Below are 21,810 nucleotides of genomic sequence, written 5' to 3'. Positions count from 1 at the left end.
CTTTTAGGGGACAAAAAGTGACTTTCCATGAAGGCAGAATCTCTCCCATTGTGCTCATCACAGAAGAAAGGCCAGAGAGGTTCACTTGGCTGAGGCTTTCAGATGAGCTGCCTGAATGCCATAAAGCACTGCTAGTTAGCCTCTGTATCCAAAAATAAGTGAAGTAAACCAGAATCCAGGCCTCTAACAACTAGGCAGTATGAAGGAAAAAGGATACAGGAATGAGGGTTCTTTTATCACACCATCATCAGCTAAACGTCTCTAGAGTACAGCAGAAGTTTTGATCCAGACTAATGCTTAAAGACAGATCTCACATCAGCTGGGCTTCTAACTTTTTTCAGTGAGATAGAACATCAATTTTATGAGAGTGGGCTAGAAAAAAAGATGCATATTCTAACAGATTCAAGCTATGATTCAGCGCAAAATCTGGTGTGAGATACTCTAGTACAAGCCAAGGACAGACAGCAGAATTGAGGAGAAAAAGCAAGATAAGTGAATTTTCCCCTTCCAAGGTGTCAGTGGAAGTCTAATGACATTTATCTTAAATGTGTAAAACCAGCTGAAGCAAGTACCTATCAAGCTTGAGCATTTTTTGAAAAAGAAAATTCCATACTTGACAAGTAGATTCTCCTTACTTATCTATATTTTTCAGCAATAATACCACTGTTGCACAAGTTTTTAATGTCAAGCCCACACTGCAAGACAGACTACTTGTGTTCTAAATACAGTGAGTCCAATTAAGGAATCTTTTCAAATCATTGTTATCTGCAAAGCATTTTTTTTTTTCAGAAAAAGAAATCTAACAAAAAGACTCTCTTAATACTAAGATACTCTGCTGTCAGTCTGCAATAAGGAATGATCATGGAAATTCCAGAAGTTAGGAAATTACCTTTTGGTGTGGGCTTTTTCTCCCCCAAGATGCATTCAACTTGAAAGCTGACATTTCTAAACCTGTGGTTCCTTTTCATCATCTCAGAGAAGCAGCAAACAAGTCCAAGTAAACCAAACTTTAAATAATATATGATTCAAGGAAAAGATTTTATTTTAGGGCTAAGAAGTTGATAATAAATAAAGGAATATAATAATGTAATAACAGATGTTCTCATGCACTTAACACATACAGTAATGCTGGCTTACACTGCTGTTTGGACAAATTAAGAAGAGGTATTTGGCAATATTGTAAGTTTTGAATAGTTTAAAGATTATAGAACAAGAAATTCTGCTGTTTTTACATTTCTTTTATACAAATTCAAATAAATATTAATATATCTATTTTTTTCTCAGATTTTCTGTTCACTTTTAACATGCCCAATAACTAAGCCACAGTAATATACAACTGCCAAGAAAGAGTATTTAAGAATTATACTTATTCCTAAAAATGTATCTTATTTATCTCACATTGTGCAAGCTCTTCAGGTAAAATTAGATTTTAGGAAAAACTGCAGAAAATTTAAACTCATTAAAACATATCCAGTGCAAAGGCCAGTCTAGTCCACACATTATGGTACTGTAATGTAAGCTAATATAATTTAAATAATAAAACATGCCTATATGATTCTGAGAAAGCTGAATATGTTTTATGTTTAAAGATCTGACATCTAATATGCAGATTCTGCAATATCAGAATGTTTCAAATCTTAATGAGATGGCAAAATAATGGTAAGACTTTGTAAGTAGGCTTTTTTTTTTTAGGATAACTCACATTAACAGTACTACAGTGGCCAAAAAAGACAAACTATTATAATAGAAATCAATCTGATTAAAAAATTAAATATTCCAATTAACACTGAAAAAGTGTTTGTAATCATTATTTACAATTCCTCAGTGATACCAGTGTCTAACTCCACACAGTCAGCTCCAGGTGGGTGTTGTTCCTGGCCAGGTCAGTTCAGGGAAGGGGATCGGTCCGTGCTCCAGAGCAGCTCTATGTACGGCCACTTGGTCTGCAAGCAGCGCTTCACCGGGGTGTCGTCCGTCTGCAGCATGGGCTCCTCAAAGCCCATGACAACTGCTGTGCCTTCCACATACATGACCTGGCAAAGTAAACCCAACTCTGTCAGCCTGCTCAAGAACTGGGAGATGAGGTGATTATTTCCACCAGGCCAGGAGAGGATTGGTTAGGATACACATCTATCGGTGATATTTTTGCCTGACGTCTGGGAGAAATGACGAGGAGGACTTCATGGATATCAGAAGGCTAACTAATTACTTTATTATACTCTATTATTCTATTCTATATTACACTACAGCTAAACTGAATCTGCACAAGCACCCACCTGCAGCTGACAGTCCCGACACACACACGGATTCAATTGGTCAATGAATCAAAACACTCCCACCAGAATCCAATGACCAATTCCCTTCAGGTAAGCAATCTTCCACAATGCATTCCACTTGTGAACAAGAGAAGCCGCGAATGAGATAAGAATTGTTTTGATCATTCTTTTCTCTGCTTCTCTCACTGCTTCTCTCAGGTTCAGAGAATGTGAATCCCACACACATCAAATCTGTGAAGTTTTACATACTTCTTTTTTTAATGAAATAGAAGTACGAAATCAAAATATCCTCATCTTTGAGGATTCTGCTTCTGCTTATATTTTGGGGTATGGAACTGCTGGAGATTTCACAGGGCTAATTTTAAGGACTTAATTACAAGCTATTCCAAAGACTGAGTAGGTATATTTTCTGGAAGAAGTCTTACTTAAGTCTTTCTTGCTCTTTATGTCTCTTAATACCTTACTATCTTTTACTCTAAATTCTCCTTCAGGAACTTAGAAGCAGTCATATAGTGTCTGGTATACCCCTTTTTTCAAGAACACTGAAAATGAAACAGGTCATCTTTGTTTCCTCAGTAAAAAGCTAAAAAAAAAAAAAAAAAACAACTAATTTTTTGATGCAAGCATGTACTACTAAAAAAATTCACAAAAATTCTAAAAAACCTAATTTAGATGTAGAGTTACTTCTAGAAGTTGCACCTTGTGTGTGTTACATCTCCACTGTCCCTTGCAGTTCAGACCCTCCCTTATGACAGGCAGATGAGAAGTGCTCTTTTCAAAATGCAGAGTTTCAGAGATGTGGTCTGGCCAAGCAGTCCAGTATAGTTGCTCAAATATGATTAGGAGCACAAAGAAGTTTCCAATTCCAACTATACAATTTTGGAAGAAAATTATCAAAATAATAGTTTTGTAAAAAGTCTGAAAAGTCTGCTTCAAGGTAGAGTATTTTGCCTTTAACTATATTCAGTTTTGCTTTATTAGAGCTTAATTGTAAATCTTACCTTTTCATTATAATTAGATTGCTTCAGTCCATTGTAATGGTAAACAGTGAATGACTCTGAAACCCTGGAGTCCTAATAGAAAGAAGACAGTTAATTTCATGTGGCATCCATTGTGCCTTGATTCTCTTCTCTTTACAACTAGACAGATGCATTCAACCAGTAACACCTGAGAAAACTGCTAAAAAAGTGACATTTCTTTTAGGTGACAAAATCTTCATTTTACCTTTCTTATCAGAAATAAAAACACAGTTCTCAGTAAATTAATGAGTAATGCCCCCAAGAGCAAGCCATGATTTTCTGGACAATCTGAAGTACAACTTCAGCATTGACTGTGGAGAAGCCATCCTAATTTTTAATGTCAGACACCTTATGCAGTAGTCACATGCATGTTTATTTATGATGGTTTGGACACCACAAAGTTTTTTATTAAGGACTAGATCCAATACCTGTCCCTCCATCTGAGAGCTAAAAAGCTCATATACTCCCATGCCTGTCTAACTACACTAATTTTGAAGACACTGGTTCTGCCAAGGTCCAACAGCAAAGCTACTGGCTCTGGTGATCTTTACCATTCCAGGTAATCTTTACCATCTTTATCTTTATCTGGTGATCTTTACCATTCCAGGTTTAAATGCTGTAGTCCTAAGAGGACTGAAAGCTTTGGATTCACTGAACCAGGAAACATAAATCAGGTGTAATGTCAGCTCTTTCCCGCCTACTCGACCAGGCTCCAAACAAAAGCTTATCCCTTTTTTGAGCACATGGAAGTAAAGGCTGGAATGAGAATAAATCATCTCAGTACATCCATCAGATGACAAAAACCATCATACATTTTTCTACTCTTGAATAGTTCACAAACTCTATCTTTCTATGGGTCTCTCACAGCAATCCAGGCTATTCAGTGGAGGGAGGGTGGTGAAAAGGAAGGTAAGAGGTAACTCTGCTTACAGAAATTGCTTCACAGAGATAAATAAAATCAGGCCTTCCTGGGATGGAAAGAGGACGCATTCATCTCCCTGAGGAAGTTATGCTCACTCAGAGGGGAAAAAAAATGCTGTTTCACAGTTCCTGTCCCATGGAAGTTAAGAATTTTGTGCAGTTATTGTTTCAAAAAAAAAAAAAAAAGGCTAGCACGGAATTCAGGAATCCCCCTCTCCAGTGACTGCCCTAAATACCTAAATAGTAAGGAGTCAGGCTGAATAGCTTTGAATAATTTTTTTCTAAGCCAACAGCTTTCAGAAGGAAAGCTGAGATACCTTTCTGCTTTTGAGATGGAGTTAAGTACTTTTTAGGAGAGTAAGAATAGGGGTTTGAATATTCTCAGCAAAGGAACATCACCTGAGCCCTAGCTAGATGTTCAAATATTAACATCGAACCATCACTGGTATCTGCTATTCTGCTATTTCCTCACAGTATTTGAAAGAAAGACTTTCAAAGATATTCATCATCATTTCTGCAGAATTTCACTTTCAGAAAGAATTCTGAGCAAGGTGTCAGTATGGGTAAGGGCTACTGCTACCTGATGCACAGAGTACAGACAGATTGATAAAATGGATACTGCCAGGTTCCAGTCCAAAACATGCTGATTGCTCAAACAGCACCCATAAGGCAGTAACAATTCCCATGTTTTTTACTGGAGCCAGTGAAGGTTTAACAGAACAGGAAAAAGTGAGTGGTGGGGAATCACATGCAGCACGGAATTAGCACTTGACAGGCACTGACTAGGGGGCTCTAGCTTTAACAGAAGGCAGAGCTCCTCCACCAAGGTAGGGTTCTGCCCATGATTGCATTGTGCTTTGTTCTCCAGCTTCCCCTCTCCAGTCAATGATGCCCTTATGACAGGCAAGAGAGGCGGCAGCCCCATACAATGGCTCTTTTCTCCTCCACCTCCCTATGGCCCATGGTACTGGACAGTTTAGGCACAGCCAATTATGGAGGATGTTTGGCATTCTGAACTTCATTCTAAGCATCTGGGGCCTAAAATGAAGCAGTGGAGTCTTCTAGATTTGCACATGTAATATAATTGTAATAAATAAATTATATTCAATTATACATATATTTCCACTTCTGTATAAACAAATGAAAGGAAGAAGAAACAGTTGGCAAAAATACAATGTGGATGTAATTCTAAAAGGCCAGAGAAAATGAGCACCAACTCCTCCTTCTCTTTCCTCCAGATGATGAAAGCCTGTGGATGATATGATATATTCAGTCCCTACCATCTTTGGCAGTGCACTTCCAGTGTCTTCTGACTGACCAGAATGTTTCATAGTACAGAATGTTATACCCAGTGCTGCACAATCCTAACAAAAAGAATCTTGCTGAAGGGACTTAAACCCATCAGTTTCACTTTTCCTTGATAGTAAAAACTAAGCCACATAGTTTCAGTGACACATTAAGCTAAAAAGCTTTTAAAAAGTACTCCTCTTAGTCCCTCTTCTTCCACCAGCCTATTCTTCTACCCCAGGTAAACCTGCTCTTTTTTGCCAATACAAGCAAGTGCATGGCCATAGAACAAACCGAACACACCTGCAAATAAAGCTCTTACCCAGACCAGCTTCCTGTTCTGGCTTACCACAAATCTGTTTAAAGAGACTCCTGGTGGCAGGGAGGCAGTGTGAGAGCAGGAAAATGTGATCCAAGGCAAAGGGGAAAGAGGACAGCAGTGCTAAGTTAACACCTGCCTCTCAGTAGTGGTGCAGTCTTAAAGAATATATGCAACAGACTGAGAGTTTGAAAATAATTTTCCAATACCCTAATTTCCACATATGTTAAATCTAAGTCTATAATGAATTTTTTGTTAAACTGTCAAAAATTTTACATTATCAAGAAATGTACATAAAAATAGTTTTAAATTATTAAACTATTTTAAACTATTAAAAATAGTTTTAATAATGTTTGCAAGCATTTTCACATTTGCAAGCAACTTTTTTAATATTGATAAAACCAGTATGGTCATTTATTCTCAAAAAAACCAAACTCAGATGAACTTTCTGAGTATGGAAACAATTCAATGTCACACTCAAAATGATTATATATTTCCTGAAGTTAAATTTAGAACAATGGAGTTTCCTTCCAGTGTAAAAGTGAAAAAATCATGGACGTGTTATAGAAAACAGAAGTCTACCTTTTGTGGTGGAATACAGAAGTTATCTGCTGATCAGCTGAGTTGAATGAATGCAACACTTATTAAAACTTACTCTTGTGATATTCATGAAGTTTTCAATGATCTCAAAGCCAAACAGAATAGACAATGCTCTGCAGCAATGAAGTTATATTGATTACCTGCTCAGGGAAAAATTCTTGCAGAAAGGGACCCAGTAGTATGATGCCCAGTCCTTCTGGGTCTAATTTGGTCTTCATGAGGTTTACACTAAGATAAAAACATTGAATATAAAAGTATGAGTAAGACACTTTTATTCTTGCATGACTAAGTTATGCTGTACTACCACAGTACTGACTGCCAAGTATAGCAATACTATTCTATTTTTAATCCTAAGTGACAACTGCACCAGAATGGCATGCAAGTTGCCAAAACATGGTTATTTTTAAGTAAAAGTAATCTGTTATCTTAAATTAAATAAGTGATAATTCTGAAGGACCACCATATTTGGTAAAATAATTTGAAACCCATATAATCTAAAACCAGGTTTACAGCCCAAAAGGCATTTTGCTGTCTTGTAAGCATTCTTTAAAGATACAAAAACCAGCCATCTTTGAAATATAGCTCTGTCACTGCCAAACAACCTGTTTTTAAACAGAGATTTGAAAACCTTCCAAGATTTTCTAAGTACGCTGAAATAAAATTAAATTTAACAGATACATTTCTTATTTACATCACGTACTCAGTATCAAAGCAGCCAGAACCAACAAATAATGGAAATACTAACAATACTAATCTGGAAGCCTTTACTGCATGACTACAGTCTAATTTCAGGTCACTGCAAACGAAGGTCAACTGTAAGACTATATATCTATTTAAGCAATATATTTCTACAGGCAGCAGATTGTATCTATTTGCATCTACCTAGCCCTGTGCTTGAGTTCCAAGCTGTACCGTCCACAGGAATGTCCTCATTGGGTCAAACCAACAGAGCGCCTGGCCCAGTATCCTGCTCCTGACACTGCTCAGTAGTGGGTGCTTACGACAGAGAACAACAGGGCACACACACATCCTTAGTTTACCCTCCCCATTGCCAGCAGTCTGCTGCTCAAAGACATCTTCAGTGACAGGCAGTATCTAAAACACAAAGATATATATTTTTCTTTCCATGCATGTGCCTAATTGGCTTTGAATCCATCTATATTTCTGGCTCTTAATAAACTCCACTCAAAAAATACAAATTAGACTATGGGTTCTGGAAATAAGTGTCTTCTCTGTTTTGAACCTGTCACCTGATTCAGTTTGATGACACCTCATTTTTGTATTGTGTGAAGCAATTAATAGTCGTTCCCTATTTACTGTGTCAGTGGTTGTCTATCTTTTTCAGGTCAAACAGTTCTAACCTGGCTTTTCCTTGCACTAATGGCATTCTGTATCTTTAATTAGCCTTGTTGCCAGCTTTGTATCATATTCTTTTTCCAAGAAGGAGTGAAACATCAGGCATTTATATAATGACATAACTCCTGTGAATCCCGCTCCATATGTCTGGCTATCACTATGTGTTTAAATTTCAAGATCTGTTCCCTGACCAGTAATATCTAGTTCACAGACCCAAAATGTGAAATCAGCATTGCTTTATCCCCTGAGCAACCAATCTACATTTACTTTATCGACACTTCTCTGTTCCCATACCCTCTAGTAACTTCAGCTGCTCTTACACACTTTTTTAACATCTCAAAGACATTTGTATCAGCAACAGTCATACAAATCCCTATGGTCAAATCCTGCTGATAAAATAACAAAATTCACATAGTTAATACAAATTCCTGTAAAATCCCTCTAATGATCTCCCTCTATTAAGAAAAAGTGACATTTTTATTCCTTGATCAATTCTTTACCTGTGAAAAATGTTCCTTCCTATTCCATGTTTACACATTAAACATTTACATGTGAATTTTCCCTAGACTGGCCTTCAAATCCTTTTCTAAGTCCTACTGTTCATTTGTCACCTTCCTCATTCCTGTACTCTTTGGTACCAGCACAGTTCACAGTGGTAGGTAACCTAAAAGAGTTCAGCAATGTCAGTCTGATGTTTCTTCAGGACTTTGCATTGTTTTACTTATTTTGACACTTCAGAATGTTAGTTACTCTGACCACTCATCCAAAGGCTTAAGTGTGGAACCACTCTTTGATCTTCTCCAGTGATGAGGAGAACTGCTCCCTAATATCTTCTCTGGTGAATATGAAGAACTCACTGCACTTTTCTAATTGACTTTGAATACTTTTAAAACATTGGGAATCATCTATCAGAACAACAAACTTTCTTGCAGGCCCCTTGGCACTGATGGGCTCAGAAGAATACCACTAGTTTTTGTTTTATAACTTTACTTATTAGTCTACAGATTTTAACTCTGCTTTATGTTGTATTTACATTTAACATTCCATAAATCCAGATTCTTCCCTTTATTTTAGTGTACACGCCACATTTTCCTTTCACAAGACGCACTCTCAGTTTCTCATAGATGTCTCTTTTACTGCTTAGGCCTTTAACAACCCCTCAGGTCTCTTTTGTTGGGAGCTGTGAGCAGAAGGTGTGGTTTCCAAGGTCTTTTTGGTTGTTGCACAAAAGCATTTTGTCCTTTTGGCTACCACTTACATTTCTTCATCTTTATTCCTTTCTTGGCCCTAACATAGAACTAGAAGAAAGTTACTTGAATTCTTTTTGCCTCTCCCTCAACACACAGAGGCTGTATTACGCAAATCTGAAGAGAGTGGCTCCGTTAAGGTCCTTGGGAGAAGAATTTTAAAATTCCTAACACTGAATGTGGTATCCTATAAACAATGCTAATTTATTATTTTAAAAAAAAATCACTACTCAAGTGAAATCACAACTGAGAACTTGCAAGCTACTGGACTTCAACCCTTCTATTCCTCATTCTCACTGCTCTCAAAGTACAAAATTTTGGCTATGTCTGTGGCTGCTTGAAACCTGCCCAAATTCTTGAAATGCTGCAGCAGAGATGCAAAAACATTGTGTTTGCAAACAGAACCGTAACAGATTATTTTTAAAATGAACTTAAAATTATGTAATAAAATTAAAGCAAGGTATATACTCAATAAAGAAATGCAAGAACTGTTTAGAAATACAGCACCATGTAAGTTTTTAAATATGGCCACTGTACAAAATTCAATCAGTTAAGCAGGAGGGTAGATTTAATAAACTTGGATTTTACTGTGCTTCAAATGAGGCTTTTTCCTTCAGCAGATCATTAACACCTTTCACTGTTACTGGTACCACAGCAGTGCTACTGAACACATTTATGCTTCAGTCTCCTCAGTGCAAAGCTTGGCACCTGAACTCAAGAGGTTACAAGTCTTGGGACCTTTTTACTGTTATTGCTGAGAAGTGTGTGGGAACAAAAACCTCCACTACTGGTCAAATAGAGAGCATAAAATGTTTTCAGCAAGCTAAACCTACATTGACAGATGTGCTCAAATCAGTGCCCTAAAGGGCATCAAATGGTTTTTAGAAACAGGCAAAACAAATGAGACAGGTGTGTTCTCAGATACATTTACTAAAACACTAAAAAATTTTACTAAAAACACATGCAATGGCATTCAGTACTGGCTAAGTCACCTTGCTAATTCATGTCTGCTCTACATGTCTGCTCTCTAGTTTTCCCCTCTACAGTTCTAAAATTCTTATCAGGTCTGATCTTTATACATTCTGAGATTCTGAGAAACTTAAAGCCTTGAATTAGATAATCAAAAATTTAAATAATACATTTGGAGGCAAGGCCTTTAATTTTACTTAAGAACAAAAAAACAAAAAACAAGCAAAAAAGCCTGTATGGAATTTGAAATACATTATTTATACTTGTGTTCCACACTAAAAGACAGAACCTTTAGAGCCCAAACAGAGTAGGTTCTCAAGATAATAGTAATGGGCATATATTTATTTAAGAGGAGATGATTTAAGACTGCATAGTCCATGTTTTGATCATGGCTTTTCAATACAGCAGGTCTTTTGACTGGCTCTTTGTACATCAATTTATATTTTATATGCTATGCAAATAAAATATGACAGGGCTATGCCACAAACACCCTGAAAGACAAACAACCAAATGGAAAAACCACTGAATGAAGAGAGAATTTTTCTACAGAGACAGTAGAACAAAAAATTGAGAAAGTGAAAAAAAGGTGAAAGTCATCTTCTTAGACCTATTAAATGATGGCTTTGTTTCTTTCTCCTCCTTTTAAAAAAAATGTCTTTTGCAAATTTCACCACTTATTGTTATAATATGAATGTGAGCCTTTTGTCTGGTACTTTCTTTTGGTTTGGGTAACTCTATTTCAATTTTTACCCCTCTCCTCCAGAGAACAACTCAGTAAACTTCATTATCAACTACACTATAAACATTTGAAAGGACAGAAAATAGGCTCAACCACATTTCAGATGGCTCTGGTAAGTAAACTCACAGTCTCCACAGTCATTCCAGTTTTGACCCAACTAAACTAGACCAAATGTTTACAAAAGAGCAGAAGCAACTTTGGGGGCATTAAAAAAGTGCAAGTGCTTGGCTCTCCTTTTTGGGTTAAGCATTTAGTCACAAAACATGGTAAGTTTTGACATTGAGGGTTAACTGCTGTCACTTAATATTAGTCTTATCTGTCCATATTAGAGCCTAAACATTTGCATTGTAACTCCAACCCTGGGAATCAATGTGTTATTTCTGAAAATAAATGGCAATTATAAACACTACTAGGTCCTGAGTCCTAGTGGAAACAAAACTTTAACTGAAGCAGTTTCAGCTTCCAACTCAGCAGAAAGATCCAGTGGTAATCCAGACTTCCCTCTGAATACTTTGACTGTTTAGCTCTTCTGACACACCATTTCATTATATACATTAATATATAAAAATATAATCCTGACACACCATTTCATTATATACATTAATATATAAAAATATAATCCTGACTATCTCCTGAATATACAGTAATGCAGTAGGTTTGAGGGGTTTTTTTCTTCTAGTTATTACTACCAAAGTTAGAGACATTTTAATTTTAATTCCTTCCCTTAAATTTAAAGCTTAACATTTGAAAATAACACTCTCTGCCCAGAATGAAAAAAATCCAAACTAGGAAAAAAAATCCAAAACCAAAACCAACCCAAAATTATTATAGATATGTGGTAAATGGAATCAAGAAAAAAAAAGCCTTAAATGATAATTAATGTCATTAATTGATACTTCTGCAGTATTTAAATTTTATTATACTTACTATTCAGGATCTGAAACAAGGTCCAGAGCCTTCATTACATCTTCTAGCAGGGTGTCAGGTATAAACCCATTATCTGAAGAAGTAGCAAAGTTTCTTGTGAGAAAAAGAAACAAAATACTTTCCAGCACAAATCTCACTTAAAAATACAAACATATCTTTACATGTAAAATTTGCAAGCAAATTTTGGGGTTCTAGAAGGAAAGGAGTTTTCAAATGCTTTTCTGGCACTTTAAAAAAAAAGAAAAATAGAAGTGCAATACAGAAACTGGATTTATTACTCATAAACTGAGATGCTTAATACTTGCTAAGAATTCAATCTTTGTATAGAGTTCTCCACGATGTACCTTGGGATAACAGCTGCACTGTTTTTCCCTTTTGATCAGTTAAAATAGTACCTGAATGCTAACCATCCTCTGTTTTCCAGCACATAAGAAAATTTTCCATGTATGCTGCATACATTCAAGAACAAAATCTCATGAAGAATGAATCATATCAGATCAGTTGTTTAATGAAAATTTAATATGGGAGAAATAAATTTTATTTAAGCTTTATGTTAACTACAAAGAACATAACAAGGTTAAAAAACGTCTCTTTTAAAAACTCTACTTCCTATTGCACAAATTCCTTTACTGCAGAATTCTCCAATAATTTCTTCATAGAATTATGGAATGTTTTGGGTTTGAAGGGACCTTAAAGATCACCTAGTTCCAACCTGCCTGTCGTGGGCAGGGTGACCTTCCAGTAGACCAGGGTGCTCAATGTCACTTGTAGATTGACTCCTGTACTGAACATTTCTTAAGGACTAGGCTTTCATTTCTCTCTTAATAAGTACATTTCTATTAAAAAAATCTTATTTCAGCACAAAGTACAGCCCTTACCCTCAGGGTCATATGTCTGGAAAACTCTTCTTGCTTGTTCTGAAGGTGCCTCAGGAGCAACAAGGGCCATGTCCTGTGGAGGTGAAAAAAAAAACCCACAAAGAAAACTTACAAAACATTCTTACTTCAGATACAGATTACTGAGAAAATGTTTAGCCATACTACACCCAGTTGGAACCTAAATTAATGAAAATTTCAATACAACGGAGAAAGTTAAAGTAATTCAGCAATTTTGCTGATAGTGAAATGAAACAATCAAGAAGTATGCTAAAGATTATTCCACAGACTTCTACACAAATTTTATGCAAGTCTTATCATGCAGATGTTGTGGCACAAAAGCTAATTGGAAACTACAATTCCAATCATTTGTACTCAAGAGCTCCAAGTGGGAAAGTGCACAGGAGAAAATAATTTGGAAGGAGTCCCTTTGTCCTGCTCATCTCTCCTGATGACAACAACTTGAAAATTGCTTACTTTATGTACTAGAAATATAAATGCTAGATTTTTATATTAATTCAGTATCACAATAATGCAATTTTAAAAATCCATAAATATGACTTAATAGAAATAAATCCACTGTGTTTAATGAAAAAAATTCCACTGATTTTATAAATGAATGATAACTAGAACATTTAAAGAAAACCAATATTTTAACAATGTATCTTCATGTTTACATATGTTCTAAAATCCTTTAAAGTACTTTCAGATAAAAAGACTACATTAGCTCAATACAGTTGGTTTCAGGATGCCAAACAAAGTATGAAGTTGTGCAGTTGTTGAGCACATACCCTGTCATAATGGGTAACACTTATGCTTTTATATAAGGCACATACATACACTATGAAATTTTGTAATATTTGACCAATTCTTAAATAATCTGGAATACAAAACATACTGAAGTAGGAATAGATTTCATTATCACAGTGTATTACAATAAATTAATGTAAATATTTCTCAGTTTAAAACCAATGATGCCATAGCACATAAAGCTTATTAACAACAAGATGATTAGTGATTTCAATATTCAGGATTTAACTCTGAAGAAGGGATGTTTTAGCTGTAGTTTCTTATTTAAAAAATCAGCAGCTCACAAAGCCTATTTAACAAGGGAGACCACTTAGAATTTCCAGTGGTATGGAAGGATATAACCCAAAGTAACTTCCAGTGGCATAGACACAGAATTTCAAATGTAAACTACATAGCTCTACTTTGGTTTACAAGTATGCAGTTCCTTCCATACAATCTTAACGTAATCCAAGAATAAAGACAAGCATTTGCACTGTCCTCCCTACCCACAAATTATCCTGTTCATGCAGTACTTTCCACAACTTCATGTTACACAAAACAGATTCTTTAAAGCAAGTCTTCCACAACTGCCAACAAGTTTTTTCATAGTCCAATTTGCAAATAATGTGTACTTCTGTTAGCATTTTAGTTTTCCAGGTCCTTAGTTTTTCAGTTCATGCATGTATACATGAACTGAAAAGAAGGAAGAACTAAGAGATGAAGTCACTAAATGCATTAGTCATACCAAAAATTCTCTCTCTTTTAAAGGAACTTTCAAATATGGTAAAGCTTCCATATTGTTACATATTAATATTTTTATTCACTAAATGTCATGTACTGATGCTCTAAGCAAGTAACTTCAGATGGAAACAGAAAAGTCTGTCTCAGAGTCAGATGACCAAAACCCCAACCTCTCTTACCTGTAAAATAATTCTAACTTTTCACTGAGATTGCTGTAGTATAAAAAGTTAAAATGCAAGCTCCTTTACATACAAATCTCACACAACCTATTAACTTACCGTGTCATTCATTTCCACTACACAGATAACTTTAAAAACTCCAATAAGTCCATATATTTGTACTGGGGGAAAAAATACCATAGGTCCCTCATGCAATAAAGCTGAAAATGTGATAAACATCTAACAAAAACATATTTCAGCTGCCCAAGCTGATATTTCACCATATGTGCCAAAATAGATTCCCCACTGCAGCCTTATGAATTGTATTTTGATGTAACCCATGCAGTGAAAGTTCTATATAAGGGAATCTCATAAACAGTTAATTATAATAATTATTTTCAATACTAAGAACAACATGTCCCAAAAATCATGTTTCACTCATTGGCTCTTGTGATACACAAACAAGTCATTTTATATTACTTTGAAAAGTTATTCTCATCAGTAGTACCAGTTATTTTAAGATCCCATGCTTAGCCTCAGAGGCAAAAAATATTCTTCATCAGTTATAATGAAAACATTCCCAAACATTTCATTCTGAAAATCCAAAGCAGAACATAATGGCTAAGCCACACCAAAATCCAGGCTATGAATTTTTACAAAAATCACACCCTGAAAGACCCATTGCCCTGAAAAAAGAAATCTGCTTGCATATGAAGTGCTTTATGGTTCTACACTATCACTACTGAGTGACTACTCAGTAGAAGACTTCTACTACTGAGTAGAAGAATTATATATTGTAATACTAACTTTCTTCTTAAAAATTTACCTAAAAACAATATAGAAACATTGATTGTTTATCAACTTTTTAACTTGCTGTAACTTGTAATCACATCTGGAGAACTGGTTTATTCAATTCAGTCTTGTATTACAGAGAGAAGTGTGTATTTTTCAATGCTATAATCAGTGGCTTTCAAGGCATCAACTTTTCCAAAATGGCTTCCTAAGAAAACAAGGTTGATGGGATCTCTGAAATTTATTCCCATCTCTCTAGCTGACTTCTGAATTCATTGCCCAATTTCAATTTTACAGGAGTCTCACAACTGATTGTTGAAACTGGATGCCAGGCAGAGCATCTCAGTGAGGAGTTGGTTCAAAAAGAAATTTGATTTTATCTGTCAGCAAGGTTCCTTTGGAGATTGTATTTTGAAGAGAAAAGACACTTCACACAATCCTACTGATGTACTATGTAACTGTATCATTATAATCTGGACACACAGGTCTTTCACACATGACTGGAATGCATTTCAAATTGGACAGTGCTCTGAAATTACAATGTCCAACTTCAGATCCTCCTGTGGCTGTAATCATTCCTTTGCCATCAGTCTCCACATCCACTCTATGTACCCTGAGCAGACAGAGAATGTTCTTCTTCAAAAGGTGAAGGGATCCTGCTACCAAAGCCAGAACTGAAATGCTCTTTATAGCCTGAGATATAACAACTCACTTAACTAAGCGAGAACAGAATTAATTGAATGCAGCTTTATTTGGGGGCACAGAGCAGAAGTGCCTTATGTATCGAGTTTGTGTCCTAAAGGTATCAGATAGTTTTACTTGTAGGGACTGGCTAGGAAGTGAACCAAAAATTAGAATTTAACACAGACTGGTATCAGTTGAAAAGCAGGAAATGCATCATCACTGCAATAGCAAAAAAAAAGGTTCAAAGACTTAGAACGATATAAAAACCCAGCTGCTGACTCTCATTAAGGTGAAGGCTCAGTAGAATTTGGGCATTGCTTGAAATTAAATAGCAGCTTTCTTTTGTAGGTTTTCCTAGGAGCTATTTATCAAACCAAGGAAAAGAGAGTCCTTAAGATCTAAAATGGGAGACCATTATTACCATCATACAAAGAACTAAACAGTTATGGAAAGGTCATAGATCTTTTCTCCTCTTAGGCACCACAGAGGAAGTATTAAGACCACTGAGGTTTGAAGTTACTGGTTCTAAAAATACCAACATATCATCTACTGTCAATCTAGGCAGACTATTGTGAAGGGTCTGTCTGGAAAGGGACAGTTAAGAGAATTATGCCGTGGTAACAAAGCAAGTCAAATCCTAGAACATTCACCTGTGAAGTCAGTCCTAAACCATTTGATGTCATTTGGCATAAATTTAATTTAAAAGACTATGAGTCTTTTACAGAGAGATGGCCAATGAAGACTGGTTCAAGACTCCCATTTGTGTTCAGGGACATCACCCACACCGGTAGCTTGCAGAGGGCAGTGCCCTGCACAGCCTGCTTACCAGGATTTTCTTGTGCTGGCCAATAGAACGTGCCATTGCTCTGCAGCACACTATCTTCCATGAGAGAAGGCATCAAAAAATGCCAAACTACTGGAACGTACCCAAACAATACTTGAAGGAGTACAAGGTTTTTTCCACTTTGGAGATGTATATGGAAAACCTGAAGGAAAGGTCCTAGACTTTTCTGTCACTATACAAGAGCTCTGTGGCCACAACTATTTCCACTTCAGAATGGCAGGTGTCAAAGACCATATACTGTATCCTCCTAAGCCTTGAGGAAGGGCTATGAGTCTATCTGGGATTCAGAAAATGCCAGAAGAAAATACTTTCCTTGAATAAGAAAAGAGGAAATAAAGAAAAGAGGAAATACAAAAGGAAGAATGCCACCCCCAAAGTAATGGAATTCTTACTGGGGTCAGAAAATAAAATACAGGCCTTGTAGTTTAGACCAGGATAACACCACAGTTAATCTGAAAGTGTTCATCAAGGGATAGTGGTGGTGCTGGAGGAGGAACATTCATGACAAGCAATTTGCTACAACAAGGGTGTTAAAAGGAAGCAAACTGGCTCTAGCTGCACACTGCCTTGCAAAAGTGAAATGACTGCATTTACTCTACAGTACCTGCAGTACCTTGCTGAGGACAGAAATGAGTTCTCAACAGGGAAGAAAGAAAAGCTACATATGGACTACTTCAAACTCTTTTTCACATTCACCCATAGTACCAGACAGAAAAGAGAGCCTACTTGATCCAAGGGTGGGGTGAGGCTTTGGAAGAAAAGCGAACACAAACCAAAGAAAAAGAATTAGTAACAGAAATCTGAGGAGCCTGTCAGCCTATTGGTCTGGAAAGTGGGGCTTCTAACATACACTCAAATAAGCTATAGAAACCACAATATATCCTCCATTCCTTTGAGAGAGGGTGGTTTAACAAGACAGCCAACAAAAAAGCCACAGTGTTGCAGTTTTTAAAAATAAGAGAAACTCAAAAGTACAGTGAATACCTATTTGCAGTTACATTGCCACAGATGTTGGTGGTTTAGTTTAAAACATCACAAGAAGGCAACAATTCACATGGTTACTTGCTAAAAAATAAGAGCTTCTTCAACATGTTCCTTGCTTTCACAGTCAGATTATAAGAGATTACTGTAAACCAATAAGGATTAGGTATATAGTATTATTCTTATTCAGTTACTAGCTTGTTTTGCTCATCAACACAAAATGTCTTTGTTTTGAAAGTAAAAATACATTACTGGAATTATAGATCAAGAGTCAGCAAATTTGAGTTTACTGGAATTCTTCTCTAATAACTAAATTACATACTACTCTCCAGTCAAAAGCTTAATCTGCAAGGGCAGCTTTTCAAGTTATATTCACATAGCTTTTTTTTTTTTTGTTGGAAGACAGAATACAATGCTATATAAACACAAAACTTTGTTCTTAAGAGGAATCAAGCTGGAAGTGGACAAATTCCATGTTCTGTGACTTCCAAAACCTCCATAATATAATTCATTCAAGATGAACTTTAGCTTCTATTATTATGCTACCATTTTCTACGTAAAAAAATTAATATCTAGTCTCAAATACTATTTCTACATCTAGTACTATTTCAGCCTATAGACATGAGCTGATTGCTACACAACACAGTGGTGAGTATTAACATATTACTAATTCTGTTGGGAAGTACAATAAGGAGGTGGGAAATGAACATGTATGACAGGAACACTTGATAGCAAAGTTTAAAACAGTGAAGATGGACTGCAGAAATTTAAATCTTTCTAACTACAGTTCTAACAATAATGAAAGCTGCACTTAATGTTGGAAACCAGCCTACAGTATTCAGTTTCCCACTTAAACCATATAATTCTCTCTTGGGATGATGAAAACGCTCTGACTTGCTTCAATCCAGAAAGATGAAATGCTTTTTGAAAACAGACAGGATTAATTATTTTATAACTCAAATATGCCGAGTGTTTCTAAAGGACAATTCTTCACCTGGTTCATTATTCTAACAGAAACATTTTATATCTTTTCAAGTGAAATGTACAAGCTTTGTGAAGCAATGAAGAAAAAAAGTACATTAATAGTGGCATGTGATCCACTGTTATTCAAAAACATCACAGTTTCATATATTATAAAAGCAGTATTGCCATTTATGTTCATATTTGAAGTATATTATGGTCAGGTAGCTGACACTAACAGTAGCAGAATATATAGCTTCTATAAAACCAATTATTTTATTCTTTTATTAATACAAAACACATGAAATTTTTTTTTCATTACAGCTGTATTATACAGTAAAGCCCATCTCACTTCACTTCAACTGCATGAGCTTTCTTAACTGCACACGGGCAGTGACTGACTTTCTTCCTTAAATACACCTGAAATGCTTCAATATTTTCATACCACAGTCTCTGACAACTTTGGCACCCCTCTGTAACAGTTATTTTTAAAGTACACATATAAGATACTGTAAACTGTCAACTGGTAGAAGAAAATGGCATTGGACTCCCTGTAACATACAAAGAAAACAGATGTCATAAACTTCTTATCTAAAACAAACCAACACTGGGAAAACGTATTTAAATATCTAAATGAGGTTGCTACATGAGGTAGCTATGAGGTTGAGTTTTAGAAACAAGAGAATATGTTATTCACATACCTAATCACACGTAACTTCCTATGTAAGAGAAGAACAACAGAAAATGAAGGCAATAGCTAAAGTATCACTAAATGTGCTTCACCTTTGCTAGGAGTTGAAAGGTCCCTCCTCCACAGACAATCCCTGTCTCTGCCTTTTCTCTGTCAAAATCCTTCCACATTCTGACTTTCAATTCATTCATTTACATATCCTAACCTGAAAGTAAAGCTGCCTTATCAAAAGAGGTCAAAGTTATTTTTATTTTGCATGCAATAAAGCTGTTATTGCTATGAAACGAGAAAATAAAGGGATAGAAAACTTATTTTTCAATGCTTTTTAAAAAAGTGGTTAGAAATTGGTTGCTAAAGATCTTTGTGATTGTACTTGGATTAAATCTGATGCTGTACATGGATTCACCCTATGGTCCTGGGGATTCCACAGCTGTCAAATGTATTAAGGTTTTGTGGATCAAACAACAGCTACAACACAGATTTCAACCAGGTTCCTGCCATTTATAAAATGACCCAAAGTCTCCTGATAGAAATTCTCTACACAAGTTCAGCCTGTCATGTCACAGTTTATTAGACAGTGTGCAAGTTTTGCAAAAAGCAGAACTTGGCACAAAGTTTCAGAACAGGACTATAACAGTTACTATTTTAAAGCCTATTCTCATTACTGAAGCATATGTTGGCATGCTGGGAGTCTCATTTTCTGTTTCTAGTTCCTGCATCTATCCCATTAGGGTCTGGGAACATGGGAATAAGGCAGGCTAAACAGAGAATAAAAGAACATGTACGCCTCCACTTCCAAGGATACATGGTGCCCTGCTCAGAAAGAACATCTGGTCTTCAGACATTTTGGAGAAAAAACATGCAAAGAGACAAATGGCCACAAAATAATTTCCCTGTTGTTTTGCCCAAGAACACTTCACTTAAAAATATCTTTAATAGGCATTCACTAACTATATTTAAAACTCTGTTTCCTAAGTTCTGTAATACATTAACGACTCCAGGACATTTTCTCAGGAAAAAAAACTGTAAGGGGAAGAATGATTCCTCGGATTCCATCCAGAACATGTATTTATAACAAGGGAGCAAGGATTAACAGCCATTCATAGAGATCCATTTCCTCAAACAGGACACACAACAGGCAGATAATCAGTTCATAAGCTGAGCAACCACTCTGTCACATGGTGAATACTACATTCCCAATTCTTAGTATTCCCAGTATCATTATCTGCTATAAAAAATATGCAGTTACTAGGCCACAATTAAAAGATAAAGTAAAAGGGAAGGTGCTTTGTAAAGCAAAGAATGGATGGTGTGCGCCTGCCACACCATCAAGATTTATGATTTATCAATCAAGATTTATGATTTCTACCTCTTACCTCATCTAAAGGTACATGGGGCATGTGGAGAAGTTGTTCATTTTATTTGGCTTCTCTTCATTGTATTACTATAAGCGTATTAAATTCCATATTTTGGAAGACAGTGGTTTAACTTTTAGGGCTCTTAAAAAATTCCGTGTGGAAATGACTCCAAATTTCTCATTCAAAATTCAATTTCTGGAATGATTCCATGAAGATAACCCCCGATAAGGAATATACTATTAGCTGTGACCTAACTGGGGCTTCCAGTACCTGAAGGGAGCCTATAAGAAAGGTGGAGAGGGATTTTTAACAAGAGCATGTAGTGACAGGACAAGTAGAGATGGATTCAAACTGAAAGAGAGTAGGTTTAAATTAGATATTAGGAAGAAATTCTTTACTGTGAGGGTGGTGAGGCACCAGAACAGGTTGCCCAGACAAGTTGTGGATGCCCCATCTCTGGAGGTGTTCAAGAGTAGGCTAGATGGGGCTCTAGGCTAGATGGGGCTCTGAGCAACCTGGTCTAGTAGAAAGTGTCCTTGGCCATGGGATCTTCAAGGTCCCTTCCAGCCCAAACAATATTATGATGTGAAATATGTATCAGAAAAAAGGTGGTTCAAGATGGAAAAAATTTAAACCTAGAAGTGAATGAACTGTTAGGATATACTTCCCAATAAACTTAACATATAAAGTCAAAAATTAAGCACTTGGGTGAACTAGAGAAGGTACATAAAAGCACAGATAATCAAATGTACAGAACAATTTCTGCAGAAGAAAATACTAAATAGAGAGGGAACCATCAGGCTGGCCTTTCTACTATAAAACTCATTTAGGATTGGGATACTTAGGAACTTATGAAATGCTGTCTTATTCAGAAAAAATTAAGTTCATTTAGCAATAGCATTTACACTACAAATCTTAAACCAACCATTGGAGTAACTTCAATTCTTTTTAGGAGGCCATAGTTCCCACAGGAAACACCCTCCACCAACATTAATTTTAAAAATGGCTCTCCTCCTGCAGAAAGGAGCTCTTAAATTAACATTAGGAATATTTGAAGAGTCAATGCTGATTTAGTCAGGTAAAGACTACTGTCAAAAACAGAACAGCATTTGCCTCCCTGCTCTTAAACAGCACACAGAAAACGGGAACCCTACTTTAGTCTAGAAATGATTTCTGCTGTTGTCTCACACATCTATACATTTTCCTTTTAGTGTCCAGACTGTTCCAACAGAATCAATTCCTCTTACTCCTGAAAATTACAGACTCTATAGCCATGT

At 36.1% G+C, this 21,810-nt stretch overlaps 1 protein-coding gene across 1 annotated transcript in view; it reads right to left on the bottom strand.

Moving 5' to 3' along the window:
- Positions 1–1,019: 1,019 nt before the first annotated feature.
- MINDY3 (MINDY lysine 48 deubiquitinase 3) overlaps positions 1,020–21,810 on the bottom strand; it is a 46,132-nt gene continuing 25,341 nt past the window's right edge. Inside the window, exons 11-15 of the mRNA XM_036403737.2 lie at positions 12,539–12,611; positions 11,661–11,733; positions 6,563–6,650; positions 3,278–3,349; positions 1,020–2,033 (exon numbers count right to left, since the gene is read on the bottom strand). Of these exons, the coding sequence (XP_036259630.1) occupies positions 1,884–2,033; positions 3,278–3,349; positions 6,563–6,650; positions 11,661–11,733; positions 12,539–12,611 (456 nt within the window). The 3' untranslated portion in view covers positions 1,020–1,883. The remainder of the gene's footprint in view (positions 2,034–3,277; positions 3,350–6,562; positions 6,651–11,660; positions 11,734–12,538; positions 12,612–21,810) is intronic.

The sequence above is a fragment of the Molothrus ater genome, chromosome 1 (assembly GCF_012460135.2).
Source record: "Molothrus ater isolate BHLD 08-10-18 breed brown headed cowbird chromosome 1, BPBGC_Mater_1.1, whole genome shotgun sequence".
Classification (NCBI taxonomy): domain Eukaryota; kingdom Metazoa; phylum Chordata; class Aves; order Passeriformes; family Icteridae; genus Molothrus; species Molothrus ater.
Note: the sequence above shows the minus strand (reverse complement) of the source record. Positions and strands in the feature narration are given on the sequence as shown.